The 20772-nt window shown below is 54.8% G+C and overlaps 1 protein-coding gene across 3 annotated transcripts in view; it reads left to right on the top strand.

The window, feature by feature from the left end:
* Nucleotides 1-20772, top strand: part of PTPRU (protein tyrosine phosphatase receptor type U) — a 57793-nt gene that overhangs the window by 12773 nt on the left and 24248 nt on the right. For all 3 annotated transcript variants that reach the window (XM_066564644.1, XM_066564642.1, XM_066564643.1), the window contains exons 2-14: nt 2830-2958; nt 8969-9240; nt 9313-9394; nt 10070-10185; nt 10377-10551; nt 11490-11783; nt 12343-12651; nt 16057-16166; nt 16495-16696; nt 17538-17640; nt 17750-18023; nt 19625-19661; nt 20208-20346. In XM_066564644.1, the coding sequence (XP_066420741.1) occupies nt 2830-2958; nt 8969-9240; nt 9313-9394; nt 10070-10185; nt 10377-10551; nt 11490-11783; nt 12343-12651; nt 16057-16166; nt 16495-16696; nt 17538-17640; nt 17750-18023; nt 19625-19661; nt 20208-20346 (2242 nt within the window). The remainder of the gene's footprint in view (nt 1-2829; nt 2959-8968; nt 9241-9312; nt 9395-10069; nt 10186-10376; nt 10552-11489; nt 11784-12342; nt 12652-16056; nt 16167-16494; nt 16697-17537; nt 17641-17749; nt 18024-19624; nt 19662-20207; nt 20347-20772) is intronic.

Genomic DNA, 20772 nt, shown 5'->3' with positions numbered 1-20772 from the left:
TGGGATCGCACCTCCTGCGCTCGCTGCCTTCACCTCAGCGCCCAGAGCTGCTGTCACCCTGGCCTGGAGCCAGCTCAGGGGACCGGGGGCTCCTTGGTTCCTTTTTAGGATGTATCCATACCTGGAGCAGTCTCACCCAGCTCCCACAGTCCTTGTCCTGCTGCCCTTGCGATGGAATAACCCTCCCACTGCTGCAGGTGGATATTTTGGGTTGCAGCCTCCCTGCCCTCCTTGCAAACGTTGTGATGAAACATTAATTTTTTGCAGGTTTCTCTTGGTTTCCTCTATGACTTTCCACAGCTGCTGGAGCACCTCCAGCTACCCCCTGTGGAGTTGGGCTGTTGGCATTTAATTGCTCAGGTGTTAATTTTTATGCCCTTAATCTTGTGATGAGGAGGGAGAGTCTGCTGGAGGTTGAGCTTCTCCCAGCCCTGTCCTTGGCTGGGGAGAGATGGTGCCAGAAGCATCCCATAACTCATGGAAACCAAGGTTCTGTGAAGCCCCTTTGGCTTTTTTCCCTGTGTGTACAAATCACGGACAAATTAGTCAGGGAAATGGAGTGGCCAGTTGAACTGCCTTTGTTTTGTGCCGTGGATGGGAGGGAAGGCCCGTGCCAGGAAAAGCCTTGGCAGTAAACCTGTCCGAGGAGGGAGATGGATCAGCTTGGCCAGCACATATCTGCTCTGTAATTGCATTTTAAACTTCTGGAGCCTGGGCATCATCTCGTGGGTGGCTGAGGATGCAGGTGTGGGATGATGGAGCTGTAGGTTGGTGGCAGTGGCTGTGCTGGGGATGGCAGCAGGATCTGGGTCGGGGGCTGCAGTCCAGGAGGAGTAGGGTATGTATCTCATTATGTTTTCAGTGGCTGGGAATAGTTTATTGGGGTGAAGGAATCACTTTTCCCTGGGAAGTGGGGCTCTGCCAGACTGAAACATTGTTTGACTCTGCTCTGGTTTCTCAGGCCAAAAAAAATCCCCCAAGAACAAATTTCTGCCTCCCAGAATATCCCGCTCAGCAGATCTTGGAAAGAAACACTTGGGCCTTTTTTTCTTTTAAATCACTTGGCACTTGTCTCTGACAGTGTTTTATTTTGAAATTTATTTTATTTCCCTTCCTTCCTGGAAAATTTTGACAGATTTGTGCTTTTCCTCCTGTTAGAAAGTGCAGCCAAGTTCCAGACTCTAAAATCCAACATGTCTCGTGGTGAGAGCTGAGGACCAGGGGCTGTGGTGCGGGGGCACATCCGCATGTGGGCTGGGCAGACGCTCCATTTCGGGAAGGGCTTTAGGAAAGCTGTGATGTCTCAGTGCCTCCAGACATATGAATAGGAGAGAATTTGCTTACAGATTTTTAAAAAGAAGTTTCTTAAGGCTCTGAGAGGAAAAAACAGTTGGTGACGGAGCTGGAATGTGCCCTTGTGCTTTAAAAAATGAGTGCAAAGGGGCGAAAAAAGCCACAAATGCCTTCTTATATATGAAAGAGTTGGGAATTGAAATTTCCTACGCATCTTATGGGCTTTTTTCCCAGTGTTTGGACTCGTGTTTGACTAAATGTTGCATCCAAGCATCCCTGAGCACAGGGAGGCACAACCCGTGCCAGCAGCGAGGCCATTAACTGCCAAATCCCCAGGTGGCGGGGGGAATTACTGATGTAATTTGGGATAAAATAGGAAGAAAACAGCAGAAATAATCCCTTGGCCCAGGTCTGTTTTCCTGCCGGTGCATTGGGGGATGTTTGCTGTTGTTCATTCCGCTTGCTCGGGGCTTCCCGGGGCCCCTGGTGAGCCCGGCCCCATTAATTAGCGCTGTCCCTGTAATCGTGGGTTTAATGGGACAATGGGGCAGTGTGAGCTACAGCTCCCGGTGGCCCCACAGCAAAGCCGACCTGAGCTCCATGGTTGGCTGGATGTGGGATGATGGGAGGGCTGGATGGGGGAGCTGGAAAATGGGGGTGGACTGGAATGTGGGATCACAGGAGGGGTCTGGATGTGGGACGGGGGGGGGGGGGGGGGCTCTCTCTGTGTCACCTCCCGTGGGAACAAGTGGCCTTTTGGCATTTGCTGCACTTCTCCGTGCTCAGCTGAGCACGCTGTGGACCAAGGAGGTGCTGTGTAAACACCCTCGGACCCCCAAGAGATAAATCTGTAATAAAATATGACTGCCAAAAGGATTCAGCAGTGCTGGGGGGGGGGGGGGGAGGGGGTGCTCAGGGCTGCATTCAGGGTTGGAGGGTCCTGGCTCAGAACTGCCACACTCACATCACGCCATGGAGAGACCCCCAGGAGCTCAAGCTACAGGTGGAGGGTTGGGGTCAAAGCACAAATTTTGTGTGGCCACCACAGCCAAATGCTATTTCTTGGGGGAAACCCCTTGTGCTACCAACCCCTGAGCAAAGCTGGGAGCTGCATCTGCTCCTGCTGCGAAGGCCTCCCTGAGAGCTGCCAGCTTGTGTCATTGGTGAAGCTGCACAGGAGCCGTGGGGCCCTGGTGGCACCCAGGAGCAGACCCCTGCTCACAGTGCCCTTGGGGAATGCCTGGAGTCCCCCAGCATTCCAGGGGCATCACCCCGTCCTGGTGGGGCATTCCAGGGGCATCACCCCGTCCTGGTGGGGCATTCCAGGGGCATCACCCTGTCCTGGTGGGGCATTCCAGGGGCATCACCCTGTCCTGGTGGGGCATTCCAGGGGCATCACCCCATTCTGGTGGGGCATTCCAGGGGCATCACCCCGTCCTGGTGGGGCATTCCAGGGGCATCACCCTGTCCTGGTGGGCTTTTGGGGAGAGAGCAGCTGCTCTGGGAGCTCAGGGGCTGACGGGTCTGTCCCCACAGCTGGCTGCACCTTCGAGGAGGACAGTGAGCCCAACCAGTGCGAGTACAGCCAGGGTGAGGACGATGACTTCGACTGGGAGCTCCTGCGCAGTTACCTGATGCCTCACCTGGTGCCAGACCTGCCTCACGGTGAGTGCCAGGGTCCCCTGGGCCCTCTGTCCCTACCCTGCCTTTGTGTCCTGTACCCCAGGGCTGGACTGTGTGACTCCTCCTGGTTTAATTCCTGCAGTGTTTTAGACTTGGCTTCGGCCTGCTGATGTGGGAAATGGGGAAAAAAACCTGTTTCTGGCTTTTTCAAGTGTGAGGAAGGGCTTGTTAGTTGGAGGCATCTCCAAAGTCTTGGGAATGGTAAGGAAGAAAATTAAAATGGACTTTAAAAAAATCTCATTGGTTTAGAACTGTTTTGTGTTATTTTCTGGGTCCATGTCCTCTCTGCTGGCCAGGCTGGGGGAGCAGATGCAGCCAGGCAGCTGTGAGGAGCTCCCCTCTCCAGGAGGATGGTGTGAGTGCATTTGGGGGCTTTGCTTGCTCCCTGCTCTGAACTCTCTCCTGCTGTGACCCCCTTGAGTTGTCTCTGAACCCATTTGCTCAGTGAGGTTCACTGGACTTGGGATGCTCCTTGTTTTTGGGACTGCTGGCTCCTGCCTGATCCTGAAGGGCCAGTCCTGTGCTGAGGATGGGCAGAAAAACAGGAGAACTTGTTTAGAGCTCAACAGTAAAAATCACCTTTTCTGTTTATTAAAATGTTACCTACTTTATAGGAAACTCTACTGTTCCATCAGCCTGCCTCCAGCTGTTTATCTTGGGCTTTGTTCATGTCAGGGGTTAATTTGGCTTTTCCCCCTCCACTAACTCTGCTCTGCCATTACCTTTCCCCATCACCTTCTCCTTCCATCCTGTCCCTCCTGGCATGTCCTGGGTGCAGGGCAAGGGCAGGGATCTGCTGGCAGATCCCTGATCCTCCCTGGATGATTTTTCCAAGTAATTGCTTTAAACTGAGCTACCATAATTGGTTTGTGTCCAGGGGGTTTCCTGGGGAAAGCAGAGCTGGGTCTTGAGGTGGCTCATGATGGAATGTCTGAAACTTGTAATTAGTTGAGTTTTCTGCTCAGTGTTCAGCTGTAATGTAAAATCTGCAGTGAGCTACCTGAGTTTAAAGCCTGGGGGCTTGCAGGGGGCTGGAGGGTTGGGTGGAATGGGGCTTCTCTCCCTACTTGAGGAAAAAACTGTGGCTCAGCAGGAGGTGGGGTCTTAAAGGAACACAAAGAGTTTAAGGAATAAACTCCAGGATTGATGGGGAAGTGACATCTCGGGTTGGAGGGTGTGAGCATTGCAGTGTCACCCCAGGAAGAGGATACCTGTCCCTGTAGCTCCCCTAAGACCAGGTAATCCTGTTTGCTTATGATCATGGGGCACCAGGGAGGTGCAGGGACCCCATTTTTGGGTGGTTTTACCCTGTTGCGGGTGGGGAGCTGTGCCTGAGGCTCTTGCAGCCCCATCACCCCCTTGGTCCTTGCAGCAGCTCAGGGGATCAGAAGGATTTCACAGTGCCAGGGCCTCTCCAGGGAGCACTTTCCAAAGGAGTCTCGTGGTCTCAGATTAAAATGAGTTTTTATTGGAGATCAGCCAGTTTCAAGGAGTGTAGGATTTATTGGAGTGGGTGCTGGCTGCTGGCCACCTGCTGCTACCTTACCATCCTACTCTCTTCTTGCTTTCTTGTTTGGTTTAGGGCTTTTCCCCCCCCTTCTCTTGACTTGTCTCTCTTTCACCTAAATATGATGAATGGGTCTCTCCCATGTTGCAATCGTATTTTTTTTGTCTCTTTATTGTTCCTTATGATCCCAGTATTACCAGGTGGAACGTGCCTGGGCTCTTCTGGCCCTTGCTGCTTGACCAGAGGCGGCAGCTGTGGTGTTTCACCTCAGAGACACCCCTGGCTGGCTGGATGCTGCAGCTGGCACTTGGAACAAGTCCAGGCAAGCAGGAATTCAGTTTTTACCTCTGGTGGAAAGGCCTTAGGCGACAGTGAAGAGGAAAAGGAGACAGATTCTGCCAGAGGGTTTAATCCAGAGCTTTATTCCAGGGTCACAGATCTCTGAATCTTGTAACAGCTCCAACAGAATCCAGGACCACGTGGTCCCGTGTCTTTTTAAGCCCAGGGAAAGGGGGAGGGGAAGGGGTAGGTGTGCCACCAGCCAGGTGGCAGGGGGGGAGTCTCAGGGGACAATGAAACCCTGATGGGCCAATGACCCCAGGGCTGAGAAGCATCTTTTGAACTTCACCAACCAGACAAGGGCCTTGCTGGAATGTTAAGATTGACGGACAGCACCTAGCAAGGGGACAAGGGGGAGGGGAAGGGAGAGGTTGGCACACCTGAGGGACTGGGAAAGGTGAAACAGGATATTGCTTCACACCACAACAGTTCCTTTTTTGAAGGAGCAGCTGCAGGAAGCTGGGTAAGGCAGGTGTGAGCTTGTAATCCCAGACTGGCTTGAGGTGGAAGGGACCTTAAAACTCATCCAGTTCCAACCCCTGCTATGGGCAGGGACACCTTCCACTGTCCCAGGGTGCTCCAAGCTCCAACCAACCCGGCCTGGGACACTTCCAGGGATCCAGGGGCAGCCACGGCTGCTCTGGGCACCCTGTGCCAGGGCCTGCCCACCCTGCCAGGGAACAATTCCTTCCCAAGATCCCATCTAACCCTGCCCTCTGGCAGTGGGAGCCATTCCCTGTGTCCTGTCCCTCCATCCCTTGTCCCAAGTCCCTTTCCAGCTCTGCTGGAGTCTCTTTTGATACTGAAAGAGGCTCTAAGGTCCCTCACTCAAAATATTAAACCAACATATTTGTGGGTGTTTTTTTTTCCTCAAATGTGGTTTTTCCTAGATTTTCCTTCCAAATTCACTGACATTAGGAAACCCCCTGTGCATTGGAGCTTCTCAGTGCATGGAGCTGTTGTGCATGGTCCCTGCACAACCTGGTCCCTGAGCTGGGGGAACTGAGTTGTTGTCCCCACCCTGAAGAGCTCTGATGTCTCCCCATCCAAGGAGCTTCTCCTTCAGCTCTCAGCTCCAGCACTGCTTCCCAATCAGCTCCTGTTGCAATCCATAAAACCCTTGAACAACGAAGCCTGATGGTTTGCTCCCTTGGGAATTGCTGCAGTTTGTCCAAGGACCCTGTGGTGGTGGGAGATCAGCCCTTGGTGCTGGGGCTGCTTTGGGAGATGCTCTGCACAGAAGTGGGGAGTGAGTGGTTCCCTGGTTCCTGTGCTGGCTGTGACACAGAGAAGGATCCAGCACACATCAGCTTCATCTTCCAGTGGGAATTCCTGGAGGCAGATGCTGCAATGCTCAGACCTGCTCCCCTGGCACCTCTTGTCTGGCAGTGCCGCCCTCTCCCTGTCATCCTGCCTGCCTTCCCTGCCTTCTAATAGCTCTTGGAAGTTTTTTTTTATTTATTTTTATCTCTCAGTGATTTTGTAGGAGGAAAAACTCATTGAGACAGGGAAGTGGGGGGAGTGAGTTCTTCCCTCCTCTTCTTTCAGGGCTGTTTGGGTTTTTCCTGGAGGGATGCAGTGACAGGCAGAACCCTTGGGATGGGCAGTGTGATGGGAAGAGCTGCCCCTTCCCGTGAGCAGGCAGGGCTTCAACTGGCCTTGGGCACTGCCAGGGATCCAGGGGCAGCCATGGCTGCTCTGGGCACCTGTGCCAGCCCCTCCCCACCCTCACAGGGAACAATCCCTTCCCAATATCCCGTCCAGCCCTGCCCTCTGGCAGTTTGAAGTACCTCTGCTTCTCTTATATTTATAAAAGAAAACCAACCTACACCCTGGGCTTCAGGCTAATGTCAGATATTTACAGCAGAGGAGGATAAAATTAGCACAAAAGCGAGTGGTTGGAACCTGCTTTTTCCATTGCTGCAACACCAGGAAGAAAATTAAGAGGGGAAAATAGTGTGTGTGGGAAGCCCTGCCTGATGAGGGATGCTCAGGTGCATCACTGCTCCCAGGTGACCTTATGGGCATTCTCTGTCTTTTAAAATAACTCATCAGTGGTTTAATTTTAGTCTTGGCCTCTTTATTTTGGTCCTATGGCTTTTTGTTTGTAAAGGGAGGGCAGAGGAAGGGCCTGTGTTTGTTAACAAGAGCCCATTCATTAATGAGGTGGCTTTTGGGAGATGTCCCCTGGCATGGGGTGGGTCAATGGTCTCTCTCCACTCTGCTGTCGCCTGGACCAAATGGGGTTGATCTCATTAGAGCAGAAGTAATTTTGCTGGGGGAAATGAGAAGAGAAAAAAGAGAAGCATGGGCATAGTGCCTTCCCCTTGGTGGGTGAAACGAGCTGTGCTGGACTCCGAGGAAATAAATTGTCATCGTTTTATTTCACCCTGAGTAGCCACCCCAAGGGGCTGGCAGGGCCAGGCAGCCACACAGGTCAATGGTGTGGGGAAGATTTCCCTTTCAGGGATTTCTCTCCCTTGCCCCAGCTCCCGTCCCTGAAGGGTGCACTGGGAGATGCATCTGGTACTGGCACCGTGTCACCCCAGCTGGTGCTGTGACCCCCTGGGTGTTTTGGGGTCCCCCCAGGTGCAGGTCCCAAACTCTGGGGCAGTAGATGGTCCTCCCTTGTGATCCCAAATGCTGCATGGGCATGGATGGGTGCCCCCTTGCAATCCCAAGTGTTGTAGGGGGATGGGTGGGTGCCCCCTACAATTCCCCTTCACCTTCCTTTGGCTTTTCTTGGAGCTGCTCAGTGGGAGTCGAGGGGAGGAAAGCGCCTGAGCTTAAAATTAATTGATAATAAAGCACTGACTGTCAGGAAACAATGGTATGCTTGAATAAATGGCCCAGCTTTGTTACTTACAGCTTCTGCTAGTATTAAAATGGAGATTAATAATCCCCTTGCCTTTGGTGAGGGGGAGGATTTGGTGTGGCAGCTTCTCATCCATCCTGTATCCTATCCATTCCGTATGGGATGTCCCCATGGCTGTGATGGACATCTCTGGGAGCTACCACGAGGGGCTGGGACTCCTGCATCCCCCTCCTGCCTCCAGACTGGCTGGCTTGGAGCGTGCAGGACAGGGAATGATGCTGCCTTAGGGATCCCCTTTGGGATTGTCATCCTGCCTGCCCTATAAGTATGGCTTCAAGGCTGTGCTGGTTTTGCTGCTGGTGTTGTTGGGTGGTGGGAGGTGGGATCCCAGCTGCTGCTGCTGCTGGTGGGGCAGCTCTGGGAATGACATCCCAGGCACCCCCGAGAGCTGGGATGCTGCTGCTGCTCCTTAAGCCAACGAGGATTTCCCTCTGCGAGTGCCTGCTGAGCACAGTTGAAATGTGGTGACAACTGTGTGGTAAATGATCCGAGGAGCTGGGAATGGAGGTGAACAGCTGGGGCCCGGCTGGGGGGTGGGACTGATGCAGCCAAAGCTGTGAGAGTTAAGGGAGGGCAGCATCGGAGCCTTTCCTGACCCAGGGGCCCTGGGGAGGCAGCAGCTCTGATCCTCCCCTCCTCTCCAGCAGTCATGCAGTGTCCTGCTGCTGCCCAGAAGGTGTCTGCTCCTGACTCCATCCCAAGTCCCTCCTGTCCTGCACATCCTCACTGACTGTCATGGACCAGTGCCCTGGGGCACATGGCCATCTTTGTGGTCCCATATCCTCCACCTTCTCTAACCCCTGCTGGCAAAGCTCAGGAGAGGTGGAACAGAGAGATTAGAATCATAGAATCTCCTTAGCTGGGAGGGACCCACAGGGATCATCCAGTCCAATCCTGGCCCTGCCCAGACCTCCCAATAACCCCATCTTGGGCATTCCTACACCAAACACTCCTGGAGCTCTGGCAGCCTCGGGGCCGTGCCCATTCCCTGGGCAGCCTGGGCAGTGCCCAGCACCCTCTGGGGGAAGAACCTTGCCCTGAGCTCCAGCCTGAGCTGCCCTGGCCCAGCTCCAGCCGTGCCCTGGCTGCTGTCCCTGTCCCAGAGCAGGGATGGGATCTGCCCCTCGGGAGGAGCTGCAGATCCCTGAGCTCTGCCCTGCTCCAACTGCACACACCAAGAGCCCTCAGCCACTCCCTGTATGGCCCCTCCAGACCCTTCACCCTCCTTACAGTTAACTCCACTCTCTCCCCCTTCTCCCCCATTGCTGCAGGCTCCTACCTGATGGTGAACTCCTCTCAGCACACCCCGGGCCAAAAAGCTCACCTGCTCTTCCAGGCACTGAGTGAGAATGACACCCACTGCCTTCAGTTCAGCTACTTCATGTTCAGCCGGGATGGGCACAGCCCCGGTACCCTCAGCGCCTACGTCTGGGTCACCGGGGGCCTGCTGGGCAGCGCCGTCTGGAGCGCCTCCGGCTCGCACGGCCGCCAGTGGCACCAGGCAGAGCTGGCAGTCAGCCTGTTCTGGCCCAGCGAGTACCAGGTGAGGCCCAGCAGCCCCCCTGGCCCCAGCCCGGCCCCCCCCGCCACGGCTGACCCCTGTTTGGTGCCGCAGGTGCTCTTTGAGGCGGTGGTTTCCAGCGAGCGCAGGGGCTACCTGGGCCTGGATGACATTTTGCTCCTGAATTATCCATGCTGTGAGTGCCGTGGGATGGGACCTGAGGGGGGGCTGCTGCACTGGGCTGGGCAGCAGGGCTTGGAGCTGGTGTCCATTGGGATGGCCCTGGGGAGAGTGGAGGGCCTAATGCCAGGGGGCAGCCTGTGGCACCTGGATGTCCTGATGTTACCTGGGCTGGTGGACCTCTATCTCCTGGGCGCCTCTAAGGCTCCTTTTTGCATCTCCATCCCTATCCCCACCAGCTGCAACATTGCTTTTAGTTTTTATAAAACTTTGGAGAAGCACAGATTGAACACAAGGCCTGAGTGTCCCCATCAGGAGGGGCCACCCAGGCTGGTGGGGGTCCAAAATCCCAGACTGTCCCTACACATTGGCTCTTGGGGTCACATCCTATTTCTTCCAGGCTGGGCAGGAGACCTGCCCCCTCTATCATCCCATACCTTGCATCTGGCACCAGCACTGCGGGGTGCTGGAGAGAAAGGCTCATCCCTCCCTGGGCTGGTTCTATGGGGACAGGAACACATACCTCACTTGGAGCCAGGCTCTGAGGGTGGGCATCAGGCCTGTCCAGAGCTTGGCTCAGCTGTCGCATCCTGGGTGGGTTTTTGGGTGGGGAGGGATTTTTGTGGCAGTGCTGCTGTGGGTCTCCTTGGACCTCAGGTCCTTCCTCACCTCTTGCTTTGTCCCTCGGCAGCGAAAGCGCCTCATTTTTCCCGCCTGGGTGATGTGGAGGTGAACGCGGGACAAAACGCCACTTTCCAGTGCGTGGCCGCTGGCAAGGCTGCCGAGGCCGAGCGCTTCCTCATGCAGGTGAGGAATGGTGGTGGTGAAACAGCCACAGCCAGCCCCACACACGGCTTTCCTGTGGGACAAAACCCCGCCGGACATGGCGGGAGAAGAGCCATCCCCCTGCTTTTAAGCAGACATCATGTGGGGACACCCCTGGTGGCTCTGGAGGTGCCACCGTGCCCCCTGTGACGCCGTGTGTGTCCCGTGGGCAGAAGCAGAGCGGCGAGGCGGTCCCTGCCGCCTCCGTGAAGCACATCAGCCACCGGCGCTTCCTGGCCACGTTCCAGCTGGAGGCGGTGTCCAAGGCAGAGCAGGACCTGTACCGCTGCGTCACCCAGTCCGCCCGCGGCGCTGGCGTCTCCAACTTCGCCGAGCTCATCGTCAAAGGTGGGTCAGCTGCCCTTGACACCCAGGGCCACGGCGAGCCTCTCCTGCTCCGCTGTGTGCAGAGGAAGGTGGGATGCCTGGAACACTGGGATTGCGGTTTCTCACTGTGGAAGAGTTGCTAAACATGGACTGTGCAGCATAAAACCAGAAACTCCTTTCCTGGTGGCCTGAGATAATTTATTTTTGATTGCAGTAGGTGGGAATTAATTAATTATGGTGAAACTGTGCAGCACCATGCTGGGCTGTGTGACTTATGAAGACAATTAAGGTTTGATCAGATGAAACCCTATTGCAGCTCTTGAAGCCTTCTGAAAGTGATGGAGGGCACAGGCACAGACTGAAGTTTGAAGACTGGATGGTGTCATCCTGTTCTTGGGTGACTCCCATGTCCTCTGGGTGGGGAATCCGAATTTGTTCTGTGCTCTGCGGCGTGAATCCCCGAATGGTTTGGGTTGGAAGGGACCTTCAAGCTCATCCAGTGCCACCCCCTGCCATGGGCAGGGACACCTTCCACTCAACCAGGTTGCTCAGAGCCTGGCCTTGGACACTTCCAGGGATGGGGCAGCCACAGCTTCTCTGGGCAGCCAGTGCCAGGGCTTCCTCACCCTCACAGGGAAGAATCTTTCCCTAATATCTAATCTAAACCTACTCTCTGTCAGTGTGAGGCCATTTTCGCTTGTCCTGTCACTACATGCTCTTGTAAAAAGTCCCTCTCCATCTCTTTTGTAGCCCCTTTCAGATACTGGAAGGCCACAGTTAGGTCACCCCAAAAATTCCCTTCTCCAGCCTGAGTGTGGTGGGTTGGTGTGGGAAGAGACACTGGAAATGTATTGACTGCAGCCTGTAAACAGTAAAATAAAACCGTGGTACTTGTGGTTGTGCCAGCACTGGCCTGGCTCTGGGGATGCTCCACCTGCCCCTTCTGTGCTTTCTTGCAGAGCCCCCCACCCCCATTGCCCCCCCCCAGCTGCTCCGGGCCGGCTCCACCTACCTCATCATCCAGCTCAACACCAACTCCATCATCGGGGACGGCCCCATCGTGCGCAAGGAGATCGAGTACCGCATGACCTCGGGGCCCTGGTCCGAGGTCCACGCTGTCAACATGCAGACCTACAAGCTCTGGCACCTGGACCCCGACACGGAGTACGAGATCAGCGTCCTGCTCACCCGGCCCGGTGAGGGGGGCACCGGCAAACCGGGGCCGCCCCTCATCAGCCGCACCAAGTGCGCAGGTGGGCCCCATGGCGTCCCTGGGACAGCTCCCCTGGCACCCCCAGCCCTCCTCCTTCCTGTGCTGAGGAGAGGAGCTAACCCAAGGCACCTGTGTGTGTCTGTGTGTGTGCTGTTGACAGAGGTGCCCCCTCGTTAACTTCTCCCATTCAGTCCAATTAGAGCTGATTAAACTCCCTCCCACTGATGGCACTTGGTCCCTCTTGTCTCAAGAGCCTTACTTGGCTGTGATGGCACCACAAGGGCCCTTGTGGTGGAGGCAACTTTCTCTGGGCAGCGGGGGCTGCTTGTGGGGCTGCTACCCTGCTTCACCTCTACAGGGAGGATGAGTTTGGGGCAGCTGCATGGTTAGTGGCTGAGAGAGGTCCCCAGTTATGTCCCCAGTCCTCTCTGCAGGGCAGCAGCATTCTATGCTGGGGTGGTCCCAGTTTTGCAGTCAGGGTTGCTCTCTGCACTCATCTCTTTTGTCCCTATGGACAAAAGGGTTTTCCCTGATAAGACACATAAATCCATGAGATGTTTGCCTCCTTGCTCACCTCTCCCTGTCTCTCTTCCCCACAGAGCCCATGCGAGCCCCCAAAGGCCTGGCTTTCTCTGAAATCCAGTCCAGACAGCTGACGTTGCAGTGGGAGCCGCTGGGCTACAACCTGACCCGCTGCCACACCTACACCATGTCCCTGTGCTACCGCTACTTCATGGGCAGCGGCCACAACCAGACCTTCCAGGAGTGTGTGAAGATGGAGCGGAACACCAACCACTACACCATCAAAAATCTGCTGCCCTACAAGAACATCCACGTCAAGCTCATCCTCTCCAACCCTGAGGGGCGCAAGGAGGGCAAGGAGGTGATATTCCAGACAGATGAGGATGGTGAGTCTGCTCCGGGAGATGCATCATCCCCAAAATTGGAACTCTGTAGCTAGTGAGCTGCTGGGGTTTTTCCTGTGGCATGGTGTGCATCCCTGGCTCCTGGCCTATGGGCATGATGAGAATATCTCCTGAGCCAAGGAGGAGGTGAAAAGGATCTTGCAGCCCCAGAGGTGTGCAACAGGAGGTGAGAGAAAGGGGCACTGATGGTGTTTGGGGAAGGGAGATGCCAGGGGCCTGGGAGGCTCAGGGATTGGATGGGGGTGTCACTGTGGACACACTGCCCTCATGCTTGGAGTGGAATTTTATCCCTGGTTGGTCCAATGGAGGGTGTGGGAGTTGGCTTATACCCAGCTTCTCTCAGCACAAGTTGTCCTCACTCAGCCGTTATTGGGAACCAAAGCCTGGCGGCCATAATAACAGCAATTAAAACAATTAATGCTTTGCACTCAGGTAACATCTTTTATCTGCTTGGTTTCTGATGGATTGGGCACTGCTGCATTTCTGGGAAAGTGCTGTTCACCAGGGCAGGTGCAGCTTTTCTTGGCTTCCCTGGTGCTCTTCCCTGGTGAAGTTTGCTCTCAGGCGGGTTTGGGTTTGTGCAGAGAGCTCTGCAGTGATAAGGCCTCAGTTTCTGGCAGCAGCTTTGCTCCTGTTTGCCCCCTGTTCTGGTTGTGCCCTGTTCTGGGTTCCCTGTCACCTGAGTGGGCAGACATCCTTGATGGATGCTCCAGCATTGCTCCAGGACTTCTTGATTTTGGAATCGCTTGTTCTGATGAGCCCTTCCCTGAGGATCTGCTCAAGCTGAGGCTGCTGGAGAGGTCTCCCAGGTCCGGCTTCACCTGCCCCTCACCCTGTCTGCAGCTTGCCATCAGCAGTGCCTGAGTCACTCTGGGCTCTGGAGATCCAAGGGATATGGCAGGAGCTACAGGACAGAGCTGGCTCTGTGTGTCCAGTGCCACCCATCAGTGACAGGCCACATCCAGAGCTGGCCTCTCCTACTGCTGAGTGTGGCTGGAGCATCCCTGGCTCTCACGGAAGAGACATCTGTTAAGCAAGAACTGAATTAATCTCCAAAACACTTTTTAGCATAAAAAAATCATCAATTAAAGGGAAAGAACTGGTGATTGCAAATGATTGAGCTGCCTCCAGAGCCCTGGAGGACCCCTGAGGAGAAGCCTGCCATGGAATTCCCCTGCACAGGACTTGCCATTACCTGTGCAGAACTCACTCCTGTCTCCCAGGCTGGAAATGAAAACCTGAAGAGCTCGAGAGGAGCTGAAAGCACCTCCAGGTCTTTTTTCATCTTCAAAGCCTAAATCCAGCACCTTCCTCTGTACACTTTCCACATCCCCAGCCCTCAGCCTGCCCCAGCGGGGGCACCCAGCTCTGCCCTGCCAGTGGTTTATTTTCCAGCTCTAATTGCTCCAGTTGTTCTCACTGGGCTGTGACTGCTCCAGCTGTTTGCTTATGGAATATTAATACAGGAGCTCCAGATGTCTTTTTGCTATACTATAATCACTCCAGCTGCTTTTTCCTGTGCCTCAATTAACTGGGGCTGCTGGCTTCCCCCTTGGATTGAACTTGAGGCTGTGTATACATTCAGTCTGATGCCGATGGATCTATGGATATCCTCCTACAGATATGTGGCAAATACTCCTCATGTGTCTGGCCCAGCCAGCCTGGGAGGATGATGAGGGTTTGAGCTCCTAGAACTGCAGGATTAACAGCTGCCCCTGCAAGTAAACCAAGGTGCTGAAAGCTTATTAATGATAGGACTCTTAACTGTGGTTTATTCTGGCACAAGGCCAGTTTTGGCAGCAGCATCCCCTGGGGCTGCTGTTGGTAGGCTGCAAAGATGCAGCTTCCCCATCCTGAGTGGTAAACCCTGGTTTGGGGCTGGAAAATCCAAGTAACTGGGCCAAACCAAGGCTGTTGTTTACAGCATCCTTCTTGGACCCCAGGCAGAGCTGTGCTGGGCTGTGGGCAGGACACTGAGGGAAGTGTGCTGCATCCATAGATTATCCAGCTGGTGTTTCAGTGCCCCCCATGGATCCAGGTGACCCACAGCTGGAGACTTCATTCTGTGTGTGCATGAAATGATGAAACTCAATCCCAGGGACCTGTGGAAATACCTCTGCAATGTGATGGTGCTGCAGGGAGCCATTTCTCCTGGAAGCAGGCAGGGTGCATGTGATGCAAGCCAGGATAAATATATATAATTCCATAAAGAAATATATGTGTGCAAATATGGATAGCAGAGGGGTATGTGCACACCTGGGAGCTGTTGTGTGCATCCTTTGTCTCTCTCAACCTGGGATGGAAGCACGATACCTCTACTTGAATATGTAAATATGTGTGTGTGTGTGCGTGTGTATATGTATATGTGTATATATATATATATATATATATGTGAATATATAGGTATTATAATATTAAGATAATATATAAATTATCATAGAGACAATAACAATGATACAACATATAATAATAGAAAATAACATATAATTATATATAGTGTAGGTTCTGTATATTAAAACCCAATCTCTGTAGGTACACACTTTACTGCCCTACAGGTTTCCGTAATTCTTCCCAAATTTAATAAGTGCCTGTGTACATGTGTAGGACACAGTGCCTCTGATTAAATTAACTTGTAAATCAGGTGGAAACGGTTTGTTTGCACGGTGGGAAGCACGGGAGGTGATCCCTCTCTCCCAGTCCCGTAATTACATCCGAACAAAAGCTGTGAAAAAAGCCAATCAGAGAGAAGAGCTGCTGTCCCCTGCAAGGTTTGGGAGTGGGGGATGCTGCCGGTGCCTTCCTGAGCCATTGCCTTTCCTTGCTGACCGCCTCGGGTGGAGAAATCCATCATAAAGGAGTGGATATTGATCCCAGCGCTGCTGATTGCTGTCAATGATTACAGTTATTATTGTGGTGGTGTTAATTAGAGGGGAGGCTGGGCCACGTCAAGCCCGTCTGCATGTGAGGATGTTGCTGCTTGCTGGCAGTGTCTCCACAGGATGCTAATGGCTCCAGGGGGGAATTGGGTTGTGGGGAAAAAGGGAATTTATTTCTTTTCCTCATGCTGGAAAGCTTAGGCACCCTGTGCTGCTGCTGATGCTTGGGCTGAGGTGCTGAAACTTGTGGGGTTTGTGCTGGTGTGGGAACCTCCCCCTCCCATGGCAAAGTGTCACCAGTGGGTCCAGGTGCATCAATGCCTTGGGTGTCTCCCTGGGGAGGCACCAATCCTGTCCGGTGGCACATGCTGGATGTGGGTGATGTGGCACAGGGAGTGTGGTGGCTCAGTCACAGGGCACAACTTCCACAGCCACCCAGAGGGGTTTCCTGGAGGATTTCTTCTTACAGACTGGTTTCCAGCTGCATCCAAGCACATCTTTCCTTCCCCAGTGCCTGGCGGCATTGCCTCTGAATCCCTCACCTTCACCCCACTGGAGGACATGATATTCCTGAAGTGGGAGGAACCAGTGGAGCCCAATGGCCTCATCACGCAGTACGAGGTACATCCTGGCTGGTGTGGCACCTGGGGTACATGGGCACATGGGAGGGTCCTATTGGGGGGTGTGTTGGAGGGGTCTGGGACAACCTCTGCTGTCAGCCATGAGGATTAGAGGCAGCTGCTGCTACTCCTGAGCCCTTTGGCTTTTCCAGTGAACCTCTGCTTTTGTTTCATCTCCAAAAGTCCCTGGCTGCCTCCAGGCTGCCCCATGACCACCTCCTCCTCTGAATTCATTGTTTTAATCCCTTCTCTACCTGAATCTGAGTGATTTGCCCTGTCATTGTTTTAATCCCCTCTCCCATGGGTGATGCTGTGCCCTGTCTCTGCAGATCAGCTACCAGAGCATCGAGTCCTCAGACCCCGCGGTGAACGTGCCGGGCCCACGGCGCACGGTGTCCAAGCTGCGCAACGAGACCTACCACGTGTTCTCCAACCTGCACCCCGGCACCACCTACCTGTTCTCGGTGCGCGCCCGCACCGGCAAGGGCTTTGGCCAGACAGCGCTCACCGAGATCACCACCAACATCTCTGGTAGGTTCCCCTCTCATTCCTGCTGCTGGGGCTTCTCCTCCACTCAGGTGTCCTACCGTGGTGTGCAGCCCCTGGCTCACTCCTGTGCTTTTGGTGACTGGCAGTGTTTTGATGGCTGGATGCTGCCATAGAAAGATGCTCTTGGTGGTGGCAGCTGTGCTGTGAGCCCACGGGCAGTTGCCAGACTGGTGGGTACCTGTCTGGGGAGCCTGGCCAGCCCACTGCTGGTGGCTGGTGCTGTCTGAGCTCTCAGTGTATGAGTGAGGGATTAATTAGGCTTTGATAATAAGCTCTGCAGTACTCAGGGCTCTTTGCTCATGTCCATGGTGTCACACTAACTGCAGCAAATGGGCTGAACTGAGTGTGAATGAGGGCACTGGGACAAAGCAACTCAAGCTGGATCTCAGTGGCTGGCAGTGATGGTTTGGGGACCACAAGGTTATGCCAGGTATGAGGGGGGTCCCCCACCTTGCTCTGGGGGTGCTGCTGGGCTGGCTCAGGTGTGCTTCTGCCGTGGGGTGGGGGAAGCTCACACTGTGCCAGTGATTCTGAGTGGTGCTGTTCTTGGGCACATCTCAAGACTGGAGCATTTGGGTTCTGCTGAGGTTGGATCCCACTCTTGGTTTCTTCCCCTCTGCTAGACTGGTGTTGGTAACCTCCCTTGTGCACACCCAGGGGTCATCTCTCAACTCTTGTTCAAGACATGGAGAGGTTTTTTACTTTATTTGCAATAATTCATATGACACCACTGGGTGATGCCTTGCCCTGGGCAAAGCTGCTCATGCCTCAGTTTCCCCGTAAGCCAGTGGAGCCCCAGGACTCACCCCAGCTCCTGTTGCAGCTCCCACCTTCGACTACGGGGACATGCCATCACCGCTGAGCGAGTCAGAGAGCACCATCACGGTGCTACTGCGGCCGGCACAGGGCAGAGGGGCTCCCATCAGGTAGGTCGGGGCTGCAGGAGGGTGAGACCCCAAAATGGGGTGATACAGCAGGGTCCAAGGACAGGCAGGATTTTTCTTCCCAAAACTAACCCGTGCCTGGCCCTCACAGCACCTATCAGGTCATTGTGGAGGAGGAGCGGCCCAAGAAGCTGAAGCGGGAGCTGGGGGGGCAGGAGTGCTTCCCGGTGCCGCTCACCTTCGACGATGCCGTGTCCCGCGGCTCCGTGCACTACTTCGGGGCAGAACTGCCCGCCAGCAGCCTCACCGAGGCCAAGCCCTTCACCGTGGGGGACAACCAGACCTACAGTGGCTACTGGAACCCACCTCTGGAGCCCAAGAAGGCCTATCTCATCTACTTCCAGGCCATGAGCAACCTCAAAGGGGTGAGTAGCCCTGGCACCCTGCTCCAGCCAAGGGCTGGACCAGGTAAGGCCAGGCTGGGGTCTGGGGGTTGGGAAAAATGGGACTACTTTTAGATTGCCCTCCCCTGGATCACCTCTGGGTTTACCACTGATGTCCTGCCAGGGGCAGTTGGTGCTCCAGGCCACCCTTATGGCATGTTGAGGTGATGGGTGGGTGTCCTGCTCCAGCACCCCTGGTGGTGCCTGTCCCCATCCCCATGCCAATGCTGGGGGTGGAGTAGTCTGATTTCCCCTACCCACTGCAGTACCAGCCAGGACACCAACAAGCACCAGTGCAGGGGAGCCACTGTTCCTGGGGCTGCTCCTGGTTTGGAGAAGGACTTAGGGCAGTCAGAGTTGTGTGTCACTGCTGGGACCCAGCGCTGGCAGGACAGCCAGTCCCAGCTCCAGAGAACTCCTGGGAGCTCCCGGGCTGCCCTTCCGTCCCTGTGGCTGCCAGTTCCCTCTGTGGAGCTGCACCCCCTGGGCTGATTCCTCCAAGTCACCAGCAGGACCACCAAGACCCTGTGGGGACCCTTCCTGGCATCACCTGCTCCAGCAGCTCCTGTCAGACCTGCGGGAGCATCCTCATCCTGCACATCTCTGTCCTGCTGGAAAGTGGTTACTGAGTCCTTTTCTTTGCTCCGGGATCGTTCACACCTCACTGCTTCGTTGTAATTAGAGCTGAGAGGGACAGGGAGGGTTCTGGCTCTGGCTGCCTCGGCACTGCTGGATGATTACTGGTGGCTGATGCTGTGTTACATCTTTCCTGCTGGGAGGTAGTGGATTTATCCCAGCGGCCATCAGATGTTGGAAAAACGCTGGATTGTAGCTGGGGTTTTTCATGGGTTTTGTGCCAGATGAAGCAAGAAGCAGGAGAAGGAAAAGCTGGAGATCCCAGGGAGAGCAGTGCAGTAGCTGGCCCTGCCCTGGGCATGCGGCATGGGCAGGTCTTGGGCCGAAAGTGGATGGAGCACATTGGTGCCTGGTGTCTTGAGAGACTGGAGGATGCTTGGAGAAGACAATACTGCCAACGTGGTGCTTTTTATTTTGCAACAGAAGTTGAATGCATGGAAAAATGGAATATTTTAGCTGAACCCATCCCTAAATTGCAAATGTTAAAACTATTGGAGACTTAAGCTGGACCCTCATGGCAACCTTGGCAGCAGATGCAGAGCTGGAGTTTGAAACTTTGACTGATGGAAGACAAGCCCATGAAGCTCTGGATGACAACCTGGGAGTGTTTCAGCTGTAGCTGGTGGCACATTGGTGACATATGGCTTGGCTGCATCTGCTGGGTTCTCCACGCTCTTGAGCTTCACCATCCCCTCTGTGCCAGGAGCTGTGGCTCCAGCTGAACCTGGGAATGCTGGGCACAGATCATTCAGCAGCATCTCTTGGGCTGTGGGTTCCCAGGAGCTCTTTGGGTGCTGCAGCGCAAGTCACCCATGGACTCCCTCAATTTGGGAGCTGAAGCACAAATGGACCAGCCCTGTGCCCACCCAGCCTCGCTAGGGTGAGAGTGGGGAGCGGAGCCGCTGGGAAGCTCTTCCAGCACTGACCCCCCCTTTTTACCTCCATAGGAAACTCGGCTGAACTGTGTCCGGATCGCTCGCAAAGGTGAGCCCTCCCTTTGCCCTGACCCCACCGAGGCGGTGGCTCCGGCCCCATGGCGGCTCTGGTGGATGGGGCTCTGGCAGTGGGCTGGGACCAGCACTGGCGGTGGTTGGGCTGCATGTGATGGGTTATTCCAGCTCCACCCCACACCCTTCTGTTTCCCACTCTCTTTGGCATCTGGGGTTTTTCCCTTGGTTGAATTTTCCTTCTTAATGCTGTTACCATGGTGGAGGTGGGGCTGGAATGGTGGTGCTGGGTGCTGAATCCAGGGATGGATGATCTTACATGGGGTGTGATAAAAGGTGCACAAAGGGACTGTCCCCCTCACTGGAACTGAGAGAGTGACTTGTCCATGGTTATAGTGTGGCAGTGCAGAGCCCTGTAGCATCTTGGTTGAATAACTTGTGTACATGGAGAAACAAGCATCCCATGGGACGAATCCCAGTGTTTTCATGCCTGATGTTGCCAATCCCCCTGGAGTGGAATGTGGTGGGTGCTCACAGCACCCTCATCCATCCACCACTCCTGCTTGTCCCTGTCCCCTGGCAGCTGCCTGCAAAGAGAGCAAGCGTCCCCTGGAGGTGTCCCAGCACTCGGAGGAGATGGGCCTGATCCTGGGGATCTGTGCTGGAGGGCTCATCATCCTGATTATCCTGCTGGGAGCCATCATCATCGCCATTCGGAAAGGGTAAGGAGACCTGCGCTGGCAGCTGGTGCTTTATTTGTCCCTCCCTCCTTCCCTCCCAGCTCAGCCCTTCTCCAGCACTAACTGGAGTTACTGGTGAGGATTCAGCTGCACTGGGCAGGCTCCAGATGCTCCCTCGAGCTGAGTCTGCATGTGCCTGTGCATCTCACTGGGCACAGAGCAGCAAAGTCCTGGGGATGTCTCTACTCCCTCTGCAGCTTTGTTCCACTCTCCCTCTCCCCCATATTTTTTGGTTTTTTGCTTCTTTTCCTGCTGATTCTTGGCTTTGTGCTGTTCTGGTGATCCTGCATTGATGGAAATGCTTCTGGCCCATGCCCGAGCCCTGCCCCGGTGCTGAGCCCAGCTGTTCCCATCCCACCAGCTCTTCCCTGCCAACAGCAGCCATGGGATGTTGTTGAGATGAAGATG

This window comes from Molothrus aeneus, chromosome 23 (genome assembly GCF_037042795.1).
Source record: "Molothrus aeneus isolate 106 chromosome 23, BPBGC_Maene_1.0, whole genome shotgun sequence".
Taxonomy (NCBI): Eukaryota; Metazoa; Chordata; class Aves; order Passeriformes; family Icteridae; genus Molothrus; species Molothrus aeneus.
The sequence above is the reverse complement of the archived record's forward strand: the minus strand, read 5'-3'. Positions and strand labels throughout refer to the sequence as shown.